Source organism: Somniosus microcephalus, chromosome 5, assembly GCF_052327205.1.
Source record: "Somniosus microcephalus isolate GS21.2 chromosome 5, FLI_Smic_1.0, whole genome shotgun sequence".
Classification (NCBI taxonomy): Eukaryota; Metazoa; Chordata; class Chondrichthyes; order Squaliformes; family Somniosidae; genus Somniosus; species Somniosus microcephalus.
This window is the reverse complement of record NC_140991.1, coordinates 315,766,519-315,780,016: the sequence shown is the minus strand read 5'-3', so window position 1 is coordinate 315,780,016 and position 13,498 is coordinate 315,766,519. Positions and strand designations below refer to the sequence as shown.

At 43.1% G+C, this 13,498-nt stretch overlaps 1 protein-coding gene across 2 annotated transcripts in view; it reads right to left on the bottom strand.

Annotated features, from left to right (window-relative positions):
* The window catches only part of phlpp1 (PH domain and leucine rich repeat protein phosphatase 1), a 185,879-nt gene that overhangs the window by 59,658 nt on the left and 112,723 nt on the right, over window positions 1-13,498 (bottom strand). Inside the window, exons 2-3 of one of the 2 annotated variants that reach the window (XM_085989276.1) lie at window positions 6,431-6,630; window positions 5,616-5,741 (exon numbers count right to left, since the gene is read on the bottom strand). In XM_085989276.1, the coding sequence (XP_085845402.1) occupies window positions 5,616-5,741; window positions 6,431-6,630 (326 nt within the window). The remainder of the gene's footprint in view (window positions 1-5,615; window positions 5,742-6,430; window positions 6,631-13,498) is intronic. The other variant, XM_085989277.1, reaches the window with a different exon arrangement.

Below are 13,498 nucleotides of genomic sequence, written 5' to 3'. Positions count from 1 at the left end.
CCATTCTAGCACTTCGGAACAATGCAAGCCTTTTTCAGTTTTTCTAGGAACTAAATCCAAATTGATTTGTGGTACAGAAGAGCACCATAATATTTTCTTCTTCCCCATAACTTCTGAAGGTGTGGACTTGTATAGTCCCGCAAGTGCTGCCCGTCTTCTGGCACTTCACCCAAGTATGTATCAGCTTAATCTGTGAGCATTTACAGATTGTTTGACCACATCAAACATCAGAGAACAGTATAATCTTGTTCTCACTGACATTCATACGTACACATTAGCACAGGTCACTGGATAGTAATCAGCAGCAGAGCCCCTGGCTGAATTTCCCCCTCCATTTTTCAAGGTGCTGCAGTCATTTGCAAGTCCACTACTGCTGTTCTCACAGAAATCACACAGAAACCCCACAGTGCAGATAGAGGCCATTTCGGCCCATCGAGCCTGCACCGACACATATCCCACCCGATCCCCGTAACCCCTACACCAACACATATCCCACCCTATTCCCGTAACCCCACGTATTTAATCCCCTAACACTAAGGGTCAATTTATCATAGCCAATCAACCTAACCCGCACATCTTTGGACTGTGGGAGGAAACCGGAGCACCCGGAGAAAACCCACGCAAACACGGGGAGAATGTGCAAACTCCACACAGACAGTCACCCGAGGCCGGATTCGAACCCGGGTCCCTGGCGCTGTGAGGCAACAGTGCTAACCACTATGCCACCGTGCTGGCAGAGATCAACGAACAAAGCAGTGATCAAGGATCAAATGTGCTATTTTACTGGTCTGTATGATGAAGTTCCACAGCAACATTAACAACGGAGCCATCGCAGATCACCAAAATAATTACAGAATTTTTTTTCTCTCCTTTTTCTCATTAGATAACAAAATTGTTTTTTCTATCTTTTTTCCTCCTCATATGCCACTGGTATCGCCTCCCCACACACAAGCATCTTGTTTCAGGTGAGGATAGTGCGCTACTCTCTAGGTCATGAGCCTTGCCATGATCATCTGTCACCAGCTGTAAAAAAACGGAACAAGTCTCCTTTCAACTGGCACATTGTCCAGGAGCAGGTCTGAGAAACAGTCCAACTGAGCTGAGCAGGTCTTAACGAACAGGTAGCCTAGTTGCTTGAACCCATAATCAATTGCTTGCTACTGGATGGTTTAATGAATGCTTTAAATTCTCTTAAATTTTCGTCACTTGAGTCTATCAGGAAAGCACAGAGTCAGAAAACAAATAAGCAGGAAGGGATACTAACTGGGTGTCATTCAATTATATAGTCTAGCCATATAGACTGCCAGAACACTGCAGATTTGAGATTTCCATTCTAAGGAACTACAAGCAATCACATATCAGATAGTGTGGGGCAAAGATAAATATATACATATAGATAAATAATCTAGTTACAACAAAGGGTCATAAAAGTTTTAGCAGCTCAAATCATTTAGCAAAAAAGCTTTCTACACATAGATGCAATCTCACACACAGACAAAGGTCTGGATTTATCAATGGGGGCGGGACTGCTGGTTGTCAGGTTTCAGTCCTGCCCCCAATGACGTCTGGCTAACCCACGCTATTTCCCCTTGATTGACCTTGTTAAGCCAGCCCTGCGGGCTTAGCTGGCCAATTAAGGGAAAGCCGGTGACAGAGAACGTCAGCGTATGACGTTTCATCTGTCAAATATTTTTGACAGATGAATTGTCATCGTTTGACAGCTTTGAGAAGCTGTCAAACACTGACAATCTCTGTTCTTTGGTGAGTCCTTGTACTCAAGACTCACCAAACCTCTTTCCTGAGCATAAATCAGATGGCTGTTGCATCGGAGAATGCAGCAGCCATTCTGTCATCCCTGCCGTGGAGATGAGGAGCCTTCGGATCCCCAAGGGTTGAAGCCTGCAGGAAGAAACAAAGGTAAGGAAACTTTTTCTAACACTTTTCACTCACCTCCCATACTTACACCCATCACTCACCTCCACAGCGCACTTTTCGACCACTCTGACCCACTGCTGGCCTCGCTGATCCTGGTGGGGTTTCCCCGATGTCGGGAAGTCCGCACTTGTGCTGGTAAAATGGGGATAAGCCTCTTAACTGCCTGTTAACTAACTGTTAACAGGCAGTTAAGTGGCTGTAATCCCCTTCCCGCCTCGAGGAGACGGGTCCCTGTGCGAGTCGGGGGCCCGCTGCCTGGGAAGATGGCACGGCGGCGGGTTGGGAGAGGGTTCGGTACCCGCTCCCAGTTTCTACCATTTTCCCGGCAGTCCCACCTCCCCAGGGCTGGCAAAATTCCCATCATCTCTATTATTGTGCTGTGTTGTCTAATGATTAAGTTGCTAACGATTAGATGTGCGGCTGTGTTGACAATTTGAATGAACCATCAAAAAATCACTAGGCAATGATGAGGATATCAACTGTATCCACAATAAGCTGGATAAGCTGCATACTTTCTGTTCTAGGGTCTCCATTTCAACATTTACCATTACAAAATACCATTCCAGTAAGATGCCAGTAATTAAGAGTGTTAAAAATCTCTGAAGCTTTACCTGACCCGTTAATTTATAGTTTGAGCAGTTTAGAACTGCGGCGGGTATGTTTTTGTAACAGCCTATTGCTATTCCTCCCCTCTCCGGAAGTTTGCTCAATCACAGAGCTTCTCTCTGTGGTTTAATTGACTGCGAGTGGTAGTGGATTGTGGATGAGTGGGAGTCTGTGTACAGCAATGAAGTCTCGGTAGAAATAACAGCACAGTTCAGCATCTAAGCATACTTTCATGTGTTCAAGAGCTGGGAGTCTCTCTCTCTCTCATGCACACACACACACAGCCTAGTTTCTTTAGTGGTAGTTTGTTGGATTCCCAAACTCAATCATTCAAATGGCTTTCCTCATTAGGCAAATAGCAGCCGATCATTCAATCCTCCTGTACGAGAGGGAGGACAGAGGAAACAGCCAAAACCAATCCCAATCTAAATAAGCAATGTTTTTTTAAATTTAATTTAAGGGCCCATTGTTTAGGGCACCATCGAAACTTTAAAAAAAAAGACAAAATAATTTAGGCAGGGGATGTTAAATTTAGGTTGTAAAAGCCTTCAGATTGTAGGAAAGAGGGAAACCTGGTTGGGGCGGGGGAAAAGAGAGTGAATTATTAAACAAGAAATGACACTGACAACAGCCACAAAAGATGCCCACAGTTCAAATCACCGTGTGCTGCCATTAAAACTATTTATATCATGCTTTTAATGCAATAAAAAATTGCAAAGCACTTTATAGAGGCAAAAATGGTCACCATAAAATCTACAGCACAGGAGACCATTCAGCCCATCATGCCAGTGCCAGCTCTTCAACAGTAACTAACTACTCTACTCCCATTGCCCTGCCCTTTCCCCCTCGACTTTTTCTTTCCAAATACCTATCCAATTCAATTTTAAATGATATTATAGTCTCTGCCTCAATAATTTCCTGTTCTATTAAGAAATATCTCAACATTCCTCTTCATTGCTCCGAGCATAATCCGGAGTTTATACCCTCTTCATATTGATTTTCCAACCAACGGCAAGGATTACTCACTTTTTACTCTCTCAAAATCTTTCATAGTTTTGAAAAGCTCCAATTGGTGTCCCCCACCCCCCACCTTATCTGTTGCAGTGGGGGGGGGGGAAAAAAGGCCCCAGCTTTTCAAGCTTTTGGGAGAAGAGTTGGAGGAGGTAACTGAAAGTACAGTGAAAGAGGTAAAGTTTTGAGAAGGCTTTTGAAGAAAGAGTGAGGTAACAAGGCAGATGGTTTTAGGAAGCGTGTTCTAAGATGTGACGACAAGACAGCAGAAGGCTCTGCATGCAAAGGTGGAGCAGAGTACAGGGAGATGCAAAGGAGGTTAGATTAGAAAAAGAGGGGACACATCGCCATGTGGAGCTGGAGAAGGTTGCCGACGTATGGAGGGGTGCAGCTTCAGAGAGACTTGTGGACAAGAACAAGGGCTTTGAATTCGATGAGTTGGGAGACAGTAGAATTTGACTTAAATTTAGAAAGAAATCCCATGCCTGGAGTTTTGTCCCACTATGTAATATTGGTTGAAAGGAGGCAATTGTTCCTGCCTTAATGTTGCTGACCTACTCCAAAACTAAGTCTAGTGTTGCATCTTTCCATATAGGACTGACTCAACAAACAGTCTTGAATGCATTTCATAAATCCCTCCCTGTTTAAACTCCTTCAAATGAGTTCTGCTAATCTATGTCTGGATAGTTAATGTTCCCCATTATTACTGCCTTATTATTTCTACACACCTCTCTGAAACGCCTGTAGACATGTCAAACAATTTGTCTGTCTGTAAAGGACACCCAATATTGTACCGCACCCTTTTACCCCTCCTTAATTCAAGCCCATGAAACCCTATTTGTATATTATTACTTGCAACAGGCCACAGATTTAAGAGAATTGGCAAAAGAACCAGAGGGGAGACGAGGAAAACATTCCCCCCCCTCCCCGCCCAGTGAGTTATGACCTGGAATACACTGCCCGAGAAGGTGGTGCAAGCAAATTCAATAGTAACTTTCAAAAGAGAATAGGATGTATATTTGAAAAAGGTAAGTTTGCAGGGCGATGGAGAAAGAGCAGGGGTGTAGGACTAATGCCACAGAAACACTGGATTTCTCTCTGGCAGTGAGCGATGCTGTTACAGTGGTGAGCACTGTTGCCTTTCAAGCAGTTGCTCTGCGTTCGAATTCCCAGCCATCATAAGCCGACGTTTCTTAATTCCCTTACATCAAGACCTCAGAGATTGGAAGCGGGTTTCATGCTGCTCAAACAGATATAATTTCCAAAGCACAAACCGGTATAATTTATAACGTCAGGACTGGAGAATACTAGCTGTGAGGAAAGATTGTACAGGCTGGGGTTGTTTTCTTTGGAACAGAGGCGGCTGAGGGGAGATTTAATTGAGGTGTATAAAATTATGAGGGGCCGAGATAGAGTGGATAGGAAGGACCTATTACCCATAGCAGAAATATCAATAACCAGGGGGCTTTGATTTGAAGTAATTGGTAGAAGGATTAGAGGGGAGTTGAGGAGAACTTTTTTCACCCAGAGGGTGGTGGGGGTCGGGAACTCACTGCCTGAAAGGGTTGTAGGAGGCAGAAACCCTCATCACATTTTATAAGTACTTGAATATTCACTTGAAGTGCCGAAACCTACAGGGCTACGGACCAAGAGCTGGAAAGTGGGATTAGGCTGGAGAGCTCTTTTTCAGCCGGCACAGACACAATGGGCCGAATGGCCTCCTTCTGTGCCGTAAATTTCCACGATTCTAACTGGAAAACTGACCTGTCGGCTGCGAAGAAAACTTAAACAAAAAACCACATACAGTACACCTGCAAATATAGAACTGGTGAGTGGACTTTGCTAATCTTATACAAAAAATTGAGTAAACACATCAGTGGAATTTGCCAGAAGCAAATAAACAAGCTTTGAGAAACAGCTCTCATGGTTCTCTGCTGTGCACAGATAACTATCCAATCTTGAATCACAGCATGCAAAGAGTGGCTTGCTATCTTGCCAGAAGCAATAATTAGAAACACAAGTTCTGGCACTTATGGTTAGAAGCACAGTCCCCGCAGCCTCACCTTTGAAGCCTGCCGAAGCCAGCGTAAATACTCGGGGAAGGTGTCAAAGCTGACATAGTACGTCTGACTCTGTGGTCCTGATGAGGTGAAAGCCAAACAGTGCTGGTGCTTTTTCACTTCTTCCACCTATGCAAAAAATAAACGCTTTGCATTTATACAGTGCCTCACTATGTCACAACATCTCAGAGTACTTCCAAGTAATAATTAGCTTTGAATTGAAGTGATCGTTGCATAGACAAAACACAGCAATCATTCAGTGTTAGATCATCCCAGAGGCAGCAATGAGGGATGAGTGACTATTTCATCTGTCCGATGGAGGAATGTGGGAGGAGTAGCCAGAAGGACACTGGGAGACCGCCCTGCTCTTGTCTGAAAACTATTCTGGGGTCTCTAATGCCAATCTGAAGCACCAGAACAGGGAATTGGGACCTCGATTTAACATTTAACTGAAGGACACATCTCCAATAGTTCAGCATTTGCTCAGGACTAGAGTGTCATCTTAGATTATGTGCTCAAATCCTGGAATGGGGCTTGAATCAACAACCTCTGACACAGAGGCAAAAGTGCTGCGATTTGGCTCAATTGGTAGTAAAATGAACGATTAAATATATATTAGAATAAAATAATCTTCACTTTTCACAAAGGTAGCAATAGTGTTCAAAACTGTCCAAATATATTTGGCAAAGTCCAAATATATTTGATGATGGTCCCTATTTTAAAAAGATGCTTTTAACAGCAAAATACATTAATAAATAAACTCTACAATATTAAAATCGGTTTTGAAATAATTTCATACATGTATCCATCTCACATACAATGAGTACCTTTCCTCCAATCAAAGGCAGAACGTGCATTTTTCCAGACTGGCTGTCTTTCACAGATGAAACTATCAAGCAAGTGCCACACAGGATAACTTGGCGCTTGGTCCATTTATGAAGCTGCATCTTCCCTTTCCGAACGTTGAACAACCCACACAGCTGGATCCGCTCCAAGTGGTCAATGCTAGAAGGTTTCCCTAGAAGATAACAAAAGCAATGAATCAATTGAGGGGGAAAAAAAAAATCAGCGACTAACTATTTAATACGACAAACGGTATCAAAATAATTCCGCTCCATTTCTACATATATGGGACAAGATCAAATTCGGCTGTGATACATCATGATTGATATTAGCAAGCTGTACAATGAAGAATGGTGATCTCTGTGAGCTATAGGAAACTGTGCCACAAATGAATTCTGGAGAGGAGAAGAGGGAAGAGAAAAAAGAGAGGGAGAGGTGGGAAGGAGGGAGTCATTATCTCGATACCTCCAATTTTGGGTTGTATAATTAGCTGCTGGCACCATTTTAACTCAGATTCTAGGAGACTGGCGTCTGTGAGCAGGCTCCCTGTGTTTACACTGCTAAATCTGGGTCCCTTATTCAACTCAACATTTTCTTTTAAAATGCTGGAAATATGCAGCAGTTTTGCCAGCGAGAAAGAGAAAAGACAGATTAATGTTTCAGGTGTAGACCCTTCATGAGAACTGCGGAATGATCGGCACCAAAACATGACCTTGTCTTTCCTCATCACTGACACTCACAGGCATCGGTGTTTCTAGGACTTTCTATTTTTGTTTCAGATTGCCAGTATTTACAGTTCCTTCTTATTCCCTTACCCCAGTGGCAGACTGAGAGACCCACAAGAGTTGGCACAGGTGTGATGAGCCAAATGACCTCCATCTGTGTTGAAATTTCTGTGATTGTGTAAAGGAACCAGATTTAGAAGAGAGTTCAATAACCAGGGGGCAGAGATTTAAAGTAATTGGGAGAAGGATTAGAGGGGAGTTGAGGAGAACTTTCTTCACCCAGAGGGTGGTGGGGGTCTGGAACTCACTACCTGAAAGGGTGGTCGAGGCAGAAACCCTCATCACATTTAAAAAGTACTTGGATATGCACTTGAAGTGCCGGAACCTGCAGGGCTACGGACCAAGAGCTGGGAAATGGGATTAGGCTGGAGAGCTCTTTCCCAGCTGGCACAGATGCAATGGGCCGAATGGCCTCCTTCTGTGCCATAAATTTCTATGATTCTATAATTTAGCAGTGTAAATGTCAGGAGTGTCTGACGGATGCAGGGCTCCCAGAACCTAAAGAAAAACAGCTATTAACAGGCTTGTTTCAATCGACATACCAGTCATTACAATTTCAACTGCACTCAGACTCTCTGCTGCCTGACACATCACATCTGTATCAATTAAAGCAGTCTGTTCACACATGGATGCCGTGCTACTATAATGAAGTGGTTGCAACTTTTGACTATTTTATTTCTGCCACAATTTGTGGATTTAGATTGAAACCATTCCTTTGATATTCAATGGCATTACCATCGCCAAATCCCCCACCAGCAACATCCTGGAAGTCACCATTGACCAGAATCTCGACTGGACCAACCACATAAATGCTGAGGCTGCTAGAGCAGGTCAGAGGCTGGTATTTTGTGGCACATGGCTCATCTCCCGACACCCCAAAGCCTCGCCATCACCTACAAGGCACAAGTCACGAGTGTGGTGGCGTACTCTCTGCTTGCCTAGATGAGTACAGCTGCAACACTGAAGAAGCTCGACACCAGGAAAAGCATTGATTGCTTGCTCGGTGCCCCATTCACTAGCTTTAAACATCCACCCGCTCCACCACCGGCGGACCGTGGCTGTGGTGTATACCATCTACAGGATGCAGGGCAGCAATTTGCTGAAGTTTCTTAGGCAGCACCCTAACCTAGGGATACTCAACATCCCTATCAGCATAGACTGGGGATTGACCATGTTAATATTTTGTGCAGGGTAGGGTGAACAGCGCAAGATTTCCTACATTGCACGCAAGGACACCTGGAAATGTTTGCCAAGCACAAAGTCTAACAGTTTTCAGTACTGTGCAGCACTGCAAATCTTAAGTAGAAAGTTGTAGAGGGCTTAGAAGATGAAGAAAGCCGAACAGTTTTCAGTCATTTTTAGTTTGTGTGTTGCTTTCTGAAGTGGGCAACAATGTTCGTGCTGACATGTTAAGTTAACTGAGATGAGGAGAAACTTCTTCACTCAGAGGGTAGTGAATGTAAAGTCTGTGGGTTGTGCAGTAAATAAATACACAGACTTTTGAAGTACAAACAAACAGGTCTTTACTATTCAGAGGTCAGGGCGAATCTGCCCTAGTTATCCTGTCACATGACTTATATACTGGTGTGGTCACTGTCAGTATTACAGTATACAGAAGCCAAACAAGTCGTGCCACACCTAAAGTAGTTCCCTTAAAGGTGAACGGTTACATTCCATAGTTCCCTTAAAGGCAGACGGGTACATACACTACAATGAATCTATGGAATTTGCTACCCCAGAGAGCTGTGGAAGCTGCGATATTAAATAAATTTAAAACGGAGGTAGACAGTTTCCGAGCTGATAAGGGAATTAGGGGTTACGGGGAGCGGGCAGGGAAGTGGACGTGAGTCTAGGTTCGGATCAGCCATGATCCTATTGAATGGCGGAGCAGGTCCGAGGGGCCGTATGGCCTACTCCTGCTCCTACTTCTTATGTTCTTATGCTTCATTCAAAAAATTGGCCAGGTAAAACATTACATTTAATTTTATACTCTTGCCTTTCATATACAAGCAACAGTCACAGAAGATGTTGAAAATTCCAGGATTCTCCTCAGATACTAGTTCTCGCTGTCTGAATCCAAATCACAACCAGGCTTTTAACCTCGACCAGACCCCTCCATATGAAATTTCACTGCCGGTGCCATAGGCCGTTTAGGATTGGGTCAACTCGATTAACTTTCAAACTATAGAAGTGTGTGTGTCGACTCAAACAGGATTTCTACACCCACGCACAAGATCAGATTGTTTATGGGTGTGGTGAACTGCCATTACAACTACTTCCTGTTTTCTTTCTTATTCCCCCCCCCCCTCCCTCCCCCCCTCCCTCCCTTTCAGTAGAAAACAGGAACTGTTCTGAGATCAACTGAATCGCTTGCGTTGGCCCAACAGGAGGCATAGCTGCTCCAGGACAAGGCGGCCACTCCTCTGCATTTCAAGTAGTTTGCGTAAAAATCTGCAAAGTGGTGAATTTGTAAACCAAGCAAATCAGGGAAGGCTATTAAAAAACACCCTACTCTACTAGACAAACTGAAACAATATCCTCCCTTAACCATATGGTATGAATTTGCAGACATATTTAGTTATTGTACAGCAAATGCAGCACAAATGGCTATGAGCTTGGGTGTGGTACCAAACTTATAGCAGTAAGTTTCTTTTTTTGACAAATGTCATCATTTCCTTCCTTATTGCACCTTACAACAGGAAAATATCCCCTCCCATCAGCAGTTCCGAAAGGCAGCCAAGATTCAACATGAGCAACAGCAACAATTCTAAATACGGAGACGTTTCCGAGCACTTTCCAGGGTGGAGGGTAGCGAGTTGCCTGGGGTGGGGTCCAGGAGAGGAACATTTATCCTGGAGGGGTGAGAATTTATGGGGGAGGAGACACCAGAACAAAAAAAGTGTTCCAGTGGGAGAGCAGCAGGAAATGAAGCAGGGTGGAGGTAGGCAGGCTGGGAGGGTATGAGAGCCAGGAAAAGCAGGGTGAATGAGGAGTAGAGGGAAGATTAGGTTGGAGACAGAAGAGCCTGCAACAGGGCAGAGCAATTAGCACAAGATTTTGCCTGCACAGTGAAGACAGAAGCAACAAAGGTTAAGACATGAAAGAGAGATTAGAAATAACACTGGCCAGCAAGAGAAGGTTCCTGCTCCTTATCACAAGCCTATTAGAATAACACACACTAGAAGCATGGGTTAATAAGGGACAACCAGCATGGAAGGCAAATAGTGTCTGACTAACCTGATTGAGTTATTTGATGTGGCAACAGACGGTTGATGTTGTATATATGGACTTTCAAAAGGCATTTGATAAAGTACCACATAACAGTCATTCGGAAAATAGAAGCATATGGGATTAAAGGGACGGTGGTGACTTGGGTACTTAATTGGCTAAGGATAGGAGGCAGAGAGTAGTAGTGAACGGATGTTTCTTTGACTGGAGGGCAGTATGCAGTGGGGTCCCCAGGGGTCAGGATTAGGACTTTTGCTTTTTTTGTTATATATAAATGACCTGGACTTGGGTATAGGGAGTACAATTTCGAAGTTTGCGGATGATACAAAACTTGGCAACGTAGTAAATAGCGAGGAGGATAGCAGCAGACTTCAGTAGGACATAGGCAGACACATGGCAGATGCAAGCCTGCATCCTTTCTAGTTTGTAATACTTTCATGGAGCATAACTTTCTTTACTTTAAAAGGAAAAGTAATTTTCACTAATAATTTTGCTATGAAAAATGCAACTGGCAAAAATCTTCACACAAAGCTGCCTGTCCCATCCTAACAAAGTCAGTTCCCTTTTCTCAGGACCTTCCCATTTCCATTACAAAACTCAAAAGAGCAGTCAAGTGATTTAATAAGATATCCTCAAAAGCAAACTGACATTATTTATGAAGTCTGTTCACTCAGCAGTAATTAGGTCATTTACTAATGCTTAGGTTATCTGAAAAATAATTGAACAGGCACCTTGCTAAATTTATAAATGCAGGTTATACATAATGAAATGTGGGATCATCGCATGATGAATTTTAATTCCTGCTGCTGGTTGCTATCCATTGACTCTCTGTAGGTAAAGGTGCGTGTTTGGGTATTTAATAAAAATTCATTCACAGGATTTGGGCGTTGCTGGCAAGCCCAGCATTTATTGCCCATCCCTATACAACCGAGTGTCTCGCTAGGCCATTTCAGAGGGCAGTTAAGAGACTCAATCACATTGCTGTGGGTCTGGCGTCACATAGGCCAGACCGGGTAAGGACGGCAGATTTTCTTCCCTCAAGGACGTTAGTGAACCAGATGGCTATGGCTGAGAACAAGATGGGAGCTAGTTATGATGCCCCGCACAGCCAAATAGCCCACCACCACTCACTGTCTAGGATCGCACATGAAGAATGGCCACTTGGGTTCCAATGGAAAACGCAATGTGTGTTCAAAAGTTAAATTCTTAAGACTTCCTGTTTGTCACATCTGTTTCCTGTTGTCATGGTTTAGTAACACCTAAACTGTGACAGGTAACCCCTGTTTTTATTAGTTTTAGTTGATAACACTAATGCTTTCTATTCCTCCCACCACTGGTGGCACTGCAGCGTGAGTCACCCAGGTCCTCCCACTATTTTGGTCTGATAAAATGGACACAGCTAAACACGTACCATTTCCTCTGACTAAATGTCTGTGATGCCACAGGAGATTCATTAGATATTAAAAAAAAGAGCTATGTGTTTAATGCGCATTTCATTCACAGAGGACTAGATACAATCTCTGCTCACACATTACTGTCAAGGGAACAGTGCCAACAGATGGACTGATTTGTACCAGCCATAAAGAATACAGTCAAAATCTAAATATAGGGAAAGGTTAAATGACTCACTTCTATGTTACTAAATATGAACCAGTGTGGCTAGTGGGAAGTACAGTACTAGCGGAATATGCAGTAAAGACAGAAAGCAAACAGGCACTCAGACTGAGCTTGAATAATCTCAACGACTTCCTTTTTAATGAAAATAAATTTCTCAGCAATCAGAATTTCTATTTGTCCAAACAAAAAGAATGATAAACTGGATACATGGAGCTAAAATCTGCACTTTTCAAAAAAAAAATGAAAACCTGCTGATAACGTTTATGTTCATTAATATAATGGAAATCGCCCATTTGAAAAACGGCAAGCAACGGGTGTGATATCACACAAAGTTTGCACACTTGCAAATCCTCACGTGGCAGGTTACTTATCTGAAGTGTCTCGTCGGGAATGTGCCAAGTGAAGGCTAAGTAGTTCACCGCAGGAAGAAACAGGACAAACAGAAATCTACATGGCACCCTAAATCACATTCTCCATTAAATACACATGATCTCAAAAGCATGCATTTTCCCATTTTGGTCCCACAGTACGAACAGGGCAGATTTGGCACAACGGCAACCAGTACAATTACTGAACTGCATTTCTTGGAAATGGCTGGGCAATATAAAAAGGGTGCACAAGAATGTAAAAGTAAGATTCAAATGTGCCCTGCAATATAGCAGGATGAACATCAGCAGGGGCAGTAGGTTCTAATATTTCTGCTTGTAATTAGTTGATCCTCCATATATACTCATTCAAAACATTTTAGAAGAGTTTTCAGTTCAGTCTTCCTGTGTGCAGATATGCTATATGAAAAAAAACATAACCAATGACTTTAACTTTGATGGTAACAGATTCCTCAGACACTCATGTGATTTTACTCGAGGCATATGGTGTACTTTCCCCATTTGGACAGTCTCTGATTTTCTGCAGTCTCCTTTTCACTTGTTTAAGCTGTCCCATTCTCAGACATGCTGGCTTATCTGTTTCAGAGGACTAGTCTGTGCATATTTCAGAACTGCCTTTACATTTTTTTTTGGTGCGGGTGGAAAGAGGACACTGAACTGATTAGTTTCTGGGTTAGTTCTTCACACAAGAAGAATGACCAGTTGGGTGAGGTACCAGAGAGCAACTCGAAAGAAATTAAAAACTGAAAAAATTAGAATGGTGCTGCACTTGGAAAAGCGAAAATGCATCTGCTGCATTTCAGCTGAAAGAATTCTGGTTATTATAGTTACCAATGAATCTACTGCCTCACAACACTCATTTACCAATATGCAAGTACAATGCTGTGCAACTCAGCAATCAGGTCTTTGCACCGATATCCGATATGGATGCAGTACAATAGTGTACACAACTCTAAAGTCAGGTAACAGACAGCCGCAATGGCTGGTGTTATTTTCTGGCTAATTCATGTATATTCATTGACAAACA